Here is a 14,487-nt window from a genome sequence, read left to right as displayed (position 1 = left end):
TTAATATATAAATCAATTTGTTTCAATTTTGTGTTTACTTATATTAATCAACTGTTACAATTGCCGATACGTGTGGTATGTATAAATTGAATATAATATATATGTATATTTATATTTTTCTTTTTTTTTTTGTATAAATTATACTTTCAATTTTTTATTTGACCACGTAGAATAATTGAAAAATTTTCCGAATAAAGGAAACAAATTGTTTCTCTTTTTTTCTCTTCATTTCTATTTAAGTAAAATGTAAATGAAATTACGTTGAGTAAAATAATAATGTGGAAAAGAAATATTTAATGAAGCTTTGAGAAAAAAACAAACGCGGTAGAAAATTAATTGGAACGTTACTGTGGCTCAAATTACGCGTCAGTTTTAAAAGTGGATCTTTCAAAGAGAAATAAAAATACATTTACATGTTGCTAAAAAGTACACTTTGCCAAGCTCGTTGTTAATGAAAAAGTTAAAAGCCTAAATCACTTCTTATATATATATATCTTTTTCTTTCTTTTTCTCTCTTTCTATTTGCCATTGTCTACACGTTAATGTTCTTGGCTGCAACACAAAGTTCTCTTATTTCTAGCAAATAATCCACAACGAATATTTCGTCTGGTATAATCCGTGTCGAAACGTCATACAATAAATGTGACGACAATCCTTGTTCATGTCGATTAACATAAAAGATCAATGCCTAATTTTAGACAGGACAGAGAAATTGACAAGAAATTTGTAACATCGTTCAAGCATATGCATATATATATATATATATATATATATATATTCCATATTTGCCTTCCACCAAACTTCATTAATTATTAGAACAAGTTAACGAACCTACAAGCGTTCGAGCTTTCCAATTAATTAAGAAAATTCATTTAGGTTCGATATCATGCCCCACTTATAAATATCCTTTAAATCAACAGATATTAAAAACTAAATTTTGCTTTTAAGTTTTTGGGACAACTCTAAAAAAAAAAGAAAAAAAAAGAAAATAAACAAGGAAATTCGAGAAAAAAAAATACTATAACATACGATATTTCTTAGACACTTTATATTATTTTCCATAATTTATTTTAGATTATTTTTAAATCCTTTCTTCTCTCTTCCTTCGTATTACAATTTGTCCATATATTCCATCATACTAATCTTCTTATTTCTATTTTTAATTCTATCCTTACTTATATTCACGAATTAAATAATACATTGTTGGAGGATTGAAATAAAAAAAAAAAACAAAAACAAAAAAAAGAAAAAGAAAACGATAATTAATGATTATCTTTTCTAGGTGTTTTCTTATCGCGAAGGTTACGAACAAGAAATAGCAAAATCCGAAGAGAAATTACAACGTGCGAGAGCTGATTATAAACGTTCTTATGCGTCGTTATTAACGAACGAAGGTGGAAACGAGACAGAATTGAAGCGAGCTTACCTCGAAGCTCACAATGCTTATGTTCTTCAATTGAGAGCTACCAATGCAATCTGTGAATGTTATCAAACCAATTGTTTGCCTGGTTTACTGGATGAAATAGCTGAGGTCTATGAGGAACTTTGCGGATTGGTTTGCAAATGCGTTGCTGGAATATCGGAGGCAGCTTACGAACGTACAACCGAACAAGCGAAACGTTATCAAAATGTTAGCAAAGATGCTCAAACTGTTATGCCAACTAACGATTTGCAGGTAGACATTAATCTTCATTCCACTTTATTATATTATTATATAATCTTCTGTTTATATATAAATATATATATAGAAGAAAAATTGATTCAACAAAATAATGAATTATCTTTGATAGATATACACAATATATTCTTGACACTCTTATCAATCATTTTGACGAATAGGAGAACACATAAGAAAAAAATTGTTTCATCATATTCCGATCTTGTCTTCGGTGTTACTCTTGTTTCTTAGTATTATATTCATAGATATTATATGTATACACACATATACGTATACGTATATAGTAGTTCCTGTCAAATTGATCAAACATTATTCTATTGCTAGCCAACGATATTGCAACGTTCACGTAACATGTAGAATAGATCGTGCCTGATCAAATTTGTTCACTATCTACTTGTACACGCAACCCCTGACGATAATGTCCAATAAGGTCATCAAACTAAACACGTTACTATCTATTAAACGGTAGAAAGTATCGTCGGTGTTGTAACGCGTTCGCAAGTTTAATTATTTCATTAATTTTATTTCTTTTTTTTTCTGTTCCATCGAGATCAAACAAACACAAATTCAATAAATAATTTCAAATAACGATGAAATTTCTCTATCACGATCGCGAGTATCTTTTTCATTTGTTCTTCTTAATTATTTAATTAGATGAAACTAATATTGGAGGTTTAATAATTAATTTGTATATATAATACAATATGTGTAATGTATATGTAATATAATATAATAAATTAATATAATATGTATATAATATTATATTATATTATATTATATTTTATCTCAGATCCTAGCACGCAATTTGTCGGCTAATGCAACAGCCCGTAAACCGGTACGACGTTTATTCGTTGCACTTTCAAGACCAGAACAAGTACCTATCGAAAAAGCTGCACAAATACCCCAGCTTAGAGACGAATTGGTACCAACTGGTATCAGTACTTTGCCACTTATGGAAGAACTCAAAAGGGAACACGAAAGTTTGACTCAAAAAAAAGGAAGAATTCAAGACGCCTTAGACACTTTGATTCGAATGCAACGAAAGTAAGTTCTTCTTATTTTTCTTCTTTTTCTTCTTCTTCTTCTTCTTTGGTCATAATTAATTTTTACGAGTTTAGAACGAAGCCGCTCTCTGCTTTTTCGAATCCCAACAAGAACTTTCTTTCTTATTTTCTCACGATTACTTTAACTTTTTCCAGAGAGAAAATGAATTCTCTTATAATAGTTTGGGTTTACGTTCGAGCCCTAAAACATTTGTTTAAATCTATATTATATTAATAACTTCCCGGGGAAAAGTTCGTGCCAATTTTTTGGCTAGAAAAATCTAACGTTAACGGTTTCATATTTCGATATGCGTTTTTAAATACATGAACTGCTGGTGGTTCCTTTAAAAATGGTATGAGTCCATTTCTTTTTTTTTTTTCTTTTTTTTTTTTTAAAGAAAGAATAATAAATTTAGATTAATTTCAATTAGGCACGAATGACTTCGTTTTCATATTATTAAAATAACGAAACCATTGCGATATAATATCCTTACGAATTAATCCAACAAAATATAAAATAAAATGTTTTCATTTGAAAAAAAAAAAAAAGGAAAAAAACATCATACGAATTCATTTTGCTTTTCAAATAGCAAACTATTAAATATTTCGAAATAAGAATAATTAAATAAATTAACGATTTATATTATATCGAAATATATATTATAACAGTTTAAAAAGTGTAAAATTAAATATAAATTTCGTAGCAGTATGATACTTATGTTAGATTATATTAATCATTCGTATAAAATATTAACAAGACAATGTATTTAATCGTAAAAGAAAAAAAACAAACAAACAAAGTAATCGTAACTTATCAGAAAATATATTATTTTTTATGTTAGAAGCGCCGAAGGTAATCTTTATACAAAGGTGGCCGAATTGCAAGAAAACATTTCCATGAAACGTTTCGAGTTAGGTGTTGCAAAATTGGATCTTGCTGCTGTACAAGCACAGGTATAGTACATTACCTTATTATATATATATATTTATATGTATGTAATAAATATATTAAATATAAAATATTTGTCGAATTTCACTATACGTACGTTATACAAATGTTGAAATATGCAACTTACTCCAATATAAATGCATACTCGTATTTTACATGTGTATGTATGTATCATTGTATATACATATACGTGTAATATCCATTGACGTTTATATTCCGTTCGATGTCTGTCGTGATGATGGTCCACAGTTATGCAAGTATTATATCGTACGAATTTTAATATGAAACGTATGCAGTGCAACTACCGCGAATCTTTTTTTTTTTTTTCCTATGGATGCCAATGAATCCCATATGAAATTCATATTTTCAAAGAAAATCGCATAAATCATTTATATTGTGTCACAAATATATACACAGATACATTTTATCACCTAGAGAAACGATCAAGACAAAATGTATTTTTATTCTTCATTCGTAAATTTTATTCCGTCCGGTATATAAATAAATGTGTCTCTCTGTATTCGTAAAAAACATTTTTTTTCATTATTTTTTTCTTCTTTTGAAATAGTTCACTATGTCTATACTTTTTTTTTTGTTTTCTATAACGCTAGACAATAAATAAAAACAAATAATAAAAATGTAGAAATATAGATTTTCTTTCGAGATAACAAATGAATACCTTTTTTTATTGGTGAGAAAATTCTACTTTACTTTTTCTCTCTCTCTTTCTCCCCTTACGTCTTACATTTCTAATTTTCATTTGTAGAATATTCATAGCGAACAGTTAGAAAAGCAAAAGGCTAGGTTCTTCTTATGGTTTCTTTTGAAATGGAACTTTTCTAAATATAGTCGTAAGTCGCATAGTCGAAAAGCTTTCACGCTGATAAAAAAATTCACCAGAAGGATTTCTACCAAAGAATTCGTATTATTAAATACACATATAAATATATGCATGTAAATATATTATATATATACACATACATGGCGTTGCAACTGAAGGATGCCACATAAATATTGTTTTTTTTTTTTTTAATGACACGACAAAGTTTCAAAATAGTGATGTAATAATTACGAAAAAAAAAATTGTTTCTTGGAAGATATAATTTTTTTTTTTTTTTTCATGGATTTTTTCAAGATACTTTTTTCATATAATTAAAAACAAAGAAAATAATTGAGTGGCCTTTTTTCAACTAGGACACCCTTTATATTCTGTTAGATACGAAAAAATAAGAAAGAAAAGAAAAACTATCAGCGATAAAAATCCAACCCTTATCGGTCTTTAGATTATTATACACGATTCTTACTACGTGATTTTATCTGCAAATATGCAACCAAAATTTCAATATTGTAATAATAACACATTATCGTTAGAAATTATTAATTTTTTGAAAGAATATTACTAACATATGAAACTATATATTAAACAATTATTTAATAATTATTTATTAAATATCAATATATGTTTTGTCTTGTCACCGATCGGTTAAAATAATAAAAAAAGAAAAAAAAAAGAAATAAAGATAAATGAAAAATAATATTTTGCGAAAGAGTTAACGAAAAGATAGAAAGAAAGTAAGAAGGTAGTAATAAAAAAAAATAACAAAATTACGCGATAACACAAAACAACAACGATCAAACAAAGACTAACAATAAACTCTAGGACTGTAAATGGGTGTCCGGAAAAATCGAAATCATCACTTTAAAAAGAAATAAAAGTTCATCCTAATGGCATTAGAGATCGTTGGCTATAAATGGATAAAAGGAAGAACTGTTCTCGAAAATGACCTCGAAGGAAGAAAGTTCTTAACGTTTTCTTGGCACGTGCTCTTGTACTCACGTGTACTTTCTCTCTCTCTTTCTCTTTCTCTTCCCCATTCTCTATTTCACTGGGTTGTCTTTCTCTCGAAAAGCTCGAAAAGCTCTTCTACCTCGTCCATCGTAATATCTGTGAGTGGTCGACAAAAGCCGAAGGCGCTTAACTTGCCGCATCGTGTTCCGTTTCTATTGCCGAGCGAGGTAAATTGAAGGATACTTTTGAAAAGAAAAAGAAAAATGCTCGAGTAAACTAAAGAGAGAAAGAAGAGAAATACAAGTACTATAGGAGGAGGAGTAAGAGGAGGGTGGGTGGGTGGTTGGGAAGAAGAAGAAGAAGAAGAGGATGATGATTACGAAAGAGATGGAAAAGAAAAAGGTGGAAGATGCAATTTGATTCGAGTAAGAAGAATGAGAAAAGTAGAATAAAGGAGTGTACTGGTTGAAGAATAAAAGGTGGAAAAAGGAAACCTGGTGGGAGTAGAATAAGAGACACTGGAAGAGGAAGATTGGGGGGTGTAAAAGGAGAAAGAGGGTAAGAAGAGGGTAAGAGGGAAAAATGCATGCCGAGCATTTGTCACTCTCCACTTAAGAGGTCGAAGTCTCTAAAAGGAAAGTTGCCCGATTAAAATTACCTTTCTTCTCTCACTTTCATTCTCTCTTTTTATTTATTTATTTATTTTTTTTTCTATCTCCCTCTCTCTCTCTCTCTCTCTCTTTTTTACTCACCTATTTTCATTAAACTCTCTCTCATTCTCAATCACTTTTGTTCGTTGTTTTCTCGAACAATAAATGATAAACAATTATTATTATTATTATTATTATTATTATTATTATTATTATTATTATTATTATTATTATTATTATTATTATACAACGACTGACTATACGCTCAAATATAATTCGAGTTTACGCGCTTTTAATGTTCTTCTCTGCAACGTGAAATGATGAAAAGAGAAAATATATATAATTAAGCTTCTTAGTCGAGATTTACTTGGTGGAATTCATATACAGACAATTTCAAATTTCACGTTTACGATAAATCACATAGATTTGTTCGATCACGTTTACTAATTTGTTGTATTTTTTGTTTGTTTTTTTTTTTGTATAGAAATCATTTACTCTTAAATGTGATTTATGTGTGATTTATCGTCAATTTATATAAAGTGCATAGATAACAATATGATTTTATTGACTATCTTGTTACGTTCAGCTTTGAATTAGAAACATGAATATTTGAATAGGTGAGAAAGAGAGAGAGTGAGATAGAGATCAAGAGATATAAATGAACTAAATTATGCATAAAGCTACTAACTCTCAACGAACTCAAGTTGAATAAATTTAGTTTGAATAATTTCATTTGAATAAAAACAAGTCAATATATTTTTTTTTTTATCGAGTATTCGATTGTGTTTTATTATTTATATATCGTCTTTTTACAAATATTTTTAACGATCTATTTAATATTGTATTAGTACACAATATTACTATCATCATTATCATCATCAATAATGTTTTTTTAATTCATATAAAACTTAAAATATAAAACAACACTTCAGTCCCATAAGTTGATAATTTTGTTTTGCAAATTATATAAATGACAAAGTTATTTAATCGTAAATTGTGTGCTAAATTGAAACTAATTTCGTATAATCTCGCAGATCGATAGGTTTCTACATAATTAGGATCAAATGATCTAAAATGAATAGCACTCAGAGTGTTAGCTATTATAACTAGACATTGGTTTATAGTATTCACATATAACATATATATATACACGTTTTACCACGTATAATATATACATATTACATATATAGACACATGCCAATACGTAAATTCGATATCAAAAGCACAAAAGGGAATCTGATATATTATGTTTGATCTGGTGGTAGCCAAATGACCGACCTAATTCCAAACGATCTCACGATTCCTCTCGAGACCCCGACAAAGTTCTGAATTTGACTTGTGACACGCGTGTGACTCTATACCTCAATTCAAGATTAATTTCTAATCTAATCTTCATGTATATATATATATATTACATTTTAATATTGAAGTTATTTACAATATACAATAACGTATATTATTATTATTATTTCTGGTTAATTAATTATTCTGGGTTCAATATTGTTTATCCAAAATAATTTGTTTATTATCGAAACAGAAAAATGTGATCAATAAGATTCTTCTTGTTTTTTTTTTCTTTCTTTTTTTTTTTTTTTCTTTTCTTGTGTTCCGAATATCTGTAAAGCAACGGAAAAAGAAAGAGAAAAAAGAAATAGGAGAAATAAATTAGAACGCGAATCGATGAATCAATTATATTGATGCTTTATTAATCCCTTACAAGTGTGCACGGCGACGCACTGGTAGACGCATTATGCAAAATTAGGATGGAAATATAGGGAAATACATAAACCTTATTCACACGAGCTTTCCACTTGAATTATCATCCCCCATTATAATTGCAACGTTTACGCAATAACCCAAGCATAAGATATACAGAGTTATATCATGTCTAATTACGAACAAACTATACAGGATTGTCTTGTAAATTCCTTTGATAATACAATAAATACATACTATATCTATATATATACGATATTGATTTATGTTCGAAATATTAATGTATAAGAATAAAACCAAATAATCGGTCTTTCACCGACGTATTTGGTATGTGTTGACATATCATCATGTGAATCTTGACATTCTCCAATTTCGGTCTTTTACGGTAACATATATATTTATATATAGATACTAGAATCATTAAACGCAAACGAAAAAAAAAAAAATGAAGAAACTTTTTTCTCAATACATGTGTATATATATATATATATATATATATATATATATATATATAACGATCGAACGTTTATTTATAACATTTTCCGATCGATTACTTACCTCAATTTAATTATTTCTCGATGATCGAAAGGAACGTCTGATCTATTCAATAGTTGTTCTCTCAAACGTGAACAATGAATTTGACAAATTGACCATTCTTGAGTAAATAGAAGCTGTCCGATTTGGAAACAAGGGATGATTTTGTAACCACGGTTAAACCGAGCTGTCCAATCGGAAACCGTTTTGAAAATTGGACGCTCCAATGCCACGAATATTTCGTATGATGATGATAATAATAATAATAATAATAAATACACGCGAGAAACAATGAAATTTAAACGAAACGTTTATACTCTCGTTTGTTATATCAGAAAAATATAATATATGATAATTTTGAACGAATCGGTGTATAGGTAACACGTTTTTTTGTTCATTTCTTTATTAAATATATTACATAACTATAGAAACTATATTTTAATATAAACGATATAATAAATACATTTCTCTCGATTCTTTAAATTTAAATAGACTTGTAAAATATATTATTATAATTATAATGGTATAACAAAAAAACTAACAAAAAAAAAATTATGAAAATAAATACGTGAATAACAATGAATATATTATAATTATAACGGGACAAATTAAATTAGACTTGTGTCATTAAATTAAAATTTTCACTTTATGTATTATATTATATACCATTTGCACGATTCGCACGACGAGATAAACAATCCCATTTTAAATATTAAACAAATTGGCCTATTTGTGTGTATACGAACATATATATATATATAATATATTCCATGTTTTCTTTCACTCTTATTTTTTTTCCCACCCTTTTTTTTGAATAAAGTCTATTCATTTGGTTCACGAAAAAACGGAACAACTAAAACGTGAGAAGAGAGTTTAGGTCACTAATGAAAAGAAGAGGTACAAGTACTACTTACGTGTGTGGCTTTGAATAAAAAATGTTTGAACGATCGAAAGTGGTTGTAAATAATAAAAGCAGGTTTGGAAGGGGGCCGAGGGGTGAGGGGGCAGAATGATGGAGAAAAAAATGAGAAAGGAAAGAGAAACAGAGATACAACAGAGAAAGGGAGAGAGAGTGAAAGGTAGTGGAGGGGTAGGGGGATGGGGGTAGGGTGGAAGGAACGAAGATCAAAAGAAAAGAGAGGGAAAGGGAGAAGGGTGGGGTGGGGTGGGGGGAGGGGTAGAAAAAGAGAAAACTGTTGGATAAACGACGAATAAATACGGCGCGCAATCGCACGACATGCGCTCTGACAACTGGGTCATCGTCGAGCATGAGCGCCTGAAAATCCATTCCCTGGTCTCTCTCTCACACTGAGTCTAGCTAGCTACCTAGGTCAGGACAGCCAGGCAGGCAGGCAGGCAGGCAGGCAGGCAGACAGGCAGGCAGGATACCCAAGCTCACGTCGATATTCGTCATAGGTGCAAAATGGGCTGGACTACGTTACGTACAAGAGTCGTTAGTATTTTATTCTCATTAAATATAAATCTATCACATTATCTATCATCATCATCGTCATCATCATTGTCGTCGTCATCGTCATCGTCATCGTCATCGTCATCGTTATCAGCAGATTTATTTTATCTCTTATTAGTCACATGGTTTTGTCTTATCAAAGAAACCCTTAAGTATTTTCTTTCTCTTTCTCTCTTTCATCACCTCTCCCCCTCCACCTCTTTTTTCCCTCTCCTCGCCACTCCTCCTACTTTCATTAATCTCTAGCATTACGGAGGCTGCGTCAATAAAAACATCTGTTCATCATATTAGTGTATCCTTCTATTATTTTAAACGAGATCATCCACCATATACTCTATCACTCATATTTATTTATTTATTTATTTATTTATTTATTTATTTATTATTGTAATACGAGTTTCGAGTGATAATAAGGTTGCATTTTGATAAGGTGAATATCATATCTGGGATTAAAGTAGTGTTGTAGATTCTGAATGAATCGTTCGGTGGTTGGGTGAGTGGGTGGTTTGGGTGGTTTGGGGGAGAAGAGACAGCTGACACCTTACGCGATGCTTATGACATACGTGTTACGTTTCGTCGAGATATTTTACGCATTAAACAAATGTTCTTTATATAATTTTGAATAAATAATTATATAAACGCGCATGAAAATTAAAAAAAATAAAAGAACAATATTACTAATTTAATTTATATATATAAATTTATATTATAAATATTATTTACATTGATATATATATATAGAATGTCCATCATCCAACACAAATATTATAACACTCATAAATGCATTTAGCGTTTATTATTCCCCATCTCTCTCGTAAATATACATTACATTTAAAATATTATAATAATAATAATAATAATGAATAATATATATTATATAAAATATTGATATCACACACATAAAATATAAATATTATAACATTCATTTTGTAAATGCATTTTAACGTTCGTTATTTCATTTCTCTCGTAAGGATACATTGTTTAAAATATTTTATTCTGCCTGTCTCTCTCTCTTTCTCTCTTTCTCTGAGTCACTCTATCTTTTTCTCTCTCTCTCTATCTATCTCTCTTCTACTCTCTCTCTTTCTCTCTCTCTGTTTCATTGAACGCAGTCGCGGTAAAGTACAGCGGTCCGTGGCCTCCTCGTCTTCCAACTTCTGCCGTTTCAGGAATAATGGACTCTTCTGGGAAGTCCAGCGTATATACACGTGTATATATACATATACCATCACCCACACACACGGAATGATGATGCATCCCGCATCCCATCCGTCCATCGCATATGCACGCAGCAGCTGCATATAGAGTCACTCTCCGAGAACAGAAATAGACAAAAACGGGCGACACACAACGTTCAAAGTCCGTGTTCCCGATATTTACGAGTATTCAGTCCTTTCCGCTAATATCCAATCAGATAATTCATTATCTCAAGGATAGATTCTTTTGTTCTTTATCTTGTTTACATTTTCTTGACCTTCGATTTATTATTTTTTTTCTTTTTTTTTCCTATAACGAAATAACCACCAATCGTTGACTGATATACGCGTTTAACCCTTTAAGTGCTGAATACTTTTAACTGATGAGTATTTTCTATGAATGAAATAGTTTATTATTAATGTGGACCAGATAATATTATATTTAATATATTACAATTTTTCTTTCTAACAATATTATTTTCATTTGACAAAATAAAACAACAAATATTACATTATTTTTCATTAACATTGATAAAAAAAACACGCGCGTATCAACTTTTAGCAAACGCATATATGCGTCTATAGCACTCAAAGGGTTAATGATATAACGTAAGAGAAGAACAATACTTTCTATCTGTTTCTATCTCTATCTCTTTCTCTTTCTATCTTTTTCTCTTTTTCTCTCTCTCTCTCTCACACTTTTCTTTCTTTCTTGTTAGAAAAGAAAAGAAATAATATGATTGATTAATAACATATCTTATTTATATTCGAATAATTTTAGATAAAAATTAATTCTAATAATTGATCACAAATCTCGTATAACAGGAATTAAATAGGAAAAAGATTCGTGATGAATTCCGCAATGGCGCAGCCTCGATCCAATTAATGTCACCGTAACACACTAGGAAAGCATTAAAACTACATTGGCTTCGATATCAGATTTCTATTTTACTCGTTCGACAAGATACACACAACAGTTGCACGAAAAGTATACAACACCTGACGATACGTTAGAATCGTCCACTTCGCGGTGTGAGAAATTAATATTAATAGGAAAAAAAAAAAAAACAAAGTAATATAATAATAAATAGGGAGGAGGAGGAGGGGGGGAAGAGAAATTGTAGAAAAATAATAGGCGAGGTGACGGGTTTTGTCGGTTATTCGATTACGTTGTTATCAATAAAACGTCGCGAAGATGATCCTAGGAAAAATAAGGAGACGGAATTATGAGAGAAAAAAGCCGCCAGTTAAAAGGACCGAGCCAAGAATTAGCAGTAGTACGGTGAAAGTACGTATGGTGAAATTCATTTGAAGTGTATTAATGAGATTACGCGTCTAAAACATTAACGAGTTTTATTTTTATTTTTTGTTGTTTCTTGTTGTTCGTACGTACGTACGTTCACGCGTGTCACGTAAGAACAAATTAAAATATGTAATCGATTGTTTTCTTACTTTGATCTTTTTTTGTTTTGTTTTTTTTTTTTTGAGAATCTTTTTTCCTACTTTTTTTTTTTTTTTTATTTTTCTTTCATTTCTAAAACACATATTCGTAACGCATAAGAGGATAAAGTTGACACGTAGAAATTACAGTTCGTTAAGTTTTCAATTCTAGAGTTCGTTCATATTTGCAGAAGGAACTCTTCGGTGGGGGAGAGGCTGGTCAACCCGATGGGATGAGCAGCAGGAAAATGTCCAATGGTTCGACCGGGAGTACCAAACACAAATGGTTGAAAGCGTTTAAAAGTTTGAAAACGAGCTCACCGACAACTTCACCACCTGCCGACAAGTGAGGACCGTGTTTAATTCTTCGTGCCTGTCTTTTCTTTTTCTTTTTTTTTTCTTGTTGGTTTTATTTATTTTTTGTCTATTGAAATGTTATTATAAAAAGATTAGTTTGACACTCAACCTATTAGGCTCCTTATTCCAAATGTTTTTTGTATCGAGTCGTTAAATGATATTTACAATTTTATTCGCTCAAATGGGGGAGACGACACTGTCAATTGATTTTATAATGAATACTTAAATAATTTTCGTATTTATTAAATAATATTAAACAGTAATTATACGATTTAAATAGTTTCCAATTGAATTTTATATTATAAATATTTGAATCATCGTATATAGTTAGAAAAATAAAAACGTGGTAGAATGCATGGATAAAAAGGTTGAGAAATGTTGCATATCGATGAATTAGATTTAAAAAAAAAATAATTTGCATGTTTAAGGAATGAACAGAACTAACCGTAGAATTTTTTCTTTTATATTTGACTAACTTAGAGGAAAACAGGCGATGTACCATGCAGTATCAACCGTAGTTGCTTTATCCAGGTAATATACCTAATAGATATACATACTTAAACAAATATCAAAGACATATTTAATTAAATTAACTCATTCATTATCAATGTAAAAGATATCTGGCAACAGGGATTTACAAATATTATTTAATCATTTGCTCTGGCAACATATTTCGCAGATAATTGTGCCAAAATTTGTCTAACATAACACACAATTTAAAATTAGAATTGTCGCGCGCGATAAAATATGAATACTAATTTTGTTTATTAATAATCTTGTGTATAATATGATATTTTTTAAAACAATTTAAAATACGTAAGGACACGAATTATTTTTTGCACATAACTAATTTTTTTATTAACGTTGGTAGGTGAAATATTGCTTTTCTCCATTTTACAAAAATATGCCTTTAAAAATTATATATACATAAAAAGATAAATTTATCATTCGATTTGATTGGCTTACGAAGAAAATATATTGTAAACGTCAAAAATCGTGTACCCGGTGCCGAGCAATATGAAACCGTACTTCAATAAACAATTTCATTGCTAAAAGGTGACGTGTCTAGAACGTCATTTTTATTTCTACAATCAAACACTTACGATATATGTTCTTCACAATTTTTGTGAAAAAAAGACAAAAATATCGGGACGTACGTAACACGTCTTTTCAATGCAAGTGATGTTTGATTGATTTGAATTAATTGTCCCAACTACTACTATTACTACCAAATATCATCTCGTAAATTTAATTGCTTTTTTCTTAGTTTTTTTTTTCAAAATATTATATTTACACAAATTTTACAGCACGTTATTATTAACAATTTTGCAGAAAAAATAACGACATAGAGGATGGTCACGTGTGGCGAGAATATACCTATCGAAAGATAACACCGTGTGATGCATGCGGCCAAGTATTACGTGGTCACAGTAGGCAAGGTCTCAGATGCAGGGGCTGCAAGGTCAATGCACACTCGGACTGCATCAATCAAATAAAACCAATTAAGTGTCCAAGTTTGGCGCCAAAAAAGAGCGGAGGTATACCATTGTTACGTCGTCAGAAAACACAAGCACCCGTTGATGAAACACCACCAGCTGATCACAGTGAGTATTCAAATTTACCGAACGCAGCATCACCCCCAACCACCCTCCACCCCCTCCCCC

The 14,487-nt window shown here is 30.2% G+C and overlaps 1 protein-coding gene across 1 annotated transcript in view; it reads left to right on the top strand.

Annotated features, from left to right (window-relative positions):
* Positions 1-14,487, top strand: part of LOC106787752 — a gene marked incomplete in the record, with an annotated part of 66,805 nt that overhangs the window by 46,124 nt on the left and 6,194 nt on the right. Inside the window, 6 exon segments of the mRNA XM_014750383.1 lie at positions 1,283-1,675; positions 2,469-2,722; positions 3,564-3,675; positions 12,658-12,812; positions 13,304-13,354; positions 14,156-14,427. Coding sequence (XP_014605869.1) covers positions 1,283-1,675; positions 2,469-2,722; positions 3,564-3,675; positions 12,658-12,812; positions 13,304-13,354; positions 14,156-14,427 — 1,237 coding nt within the window.

The sequence above is a fragment of the Polistes canadensis genome, unplaced genomic scaffold, assembly GCF_001313835.1.
Source record: "Polistes canadensis isolate GaletaPanama2010 unplaced genomic scaffold, ASM131383v1 scaffold_114, whole genome shotgun sequence".
Taxonomy (NCBI): domain Eukaryota; kingdom Metazoa; phylum Arthropoda; class Insecta; order Hymenoptera; family Vespidae; genus Polistes; species Polistes canadensis.
This window is presented reverse-complemented; position numbering and strand designations above follow the sequence as displayed.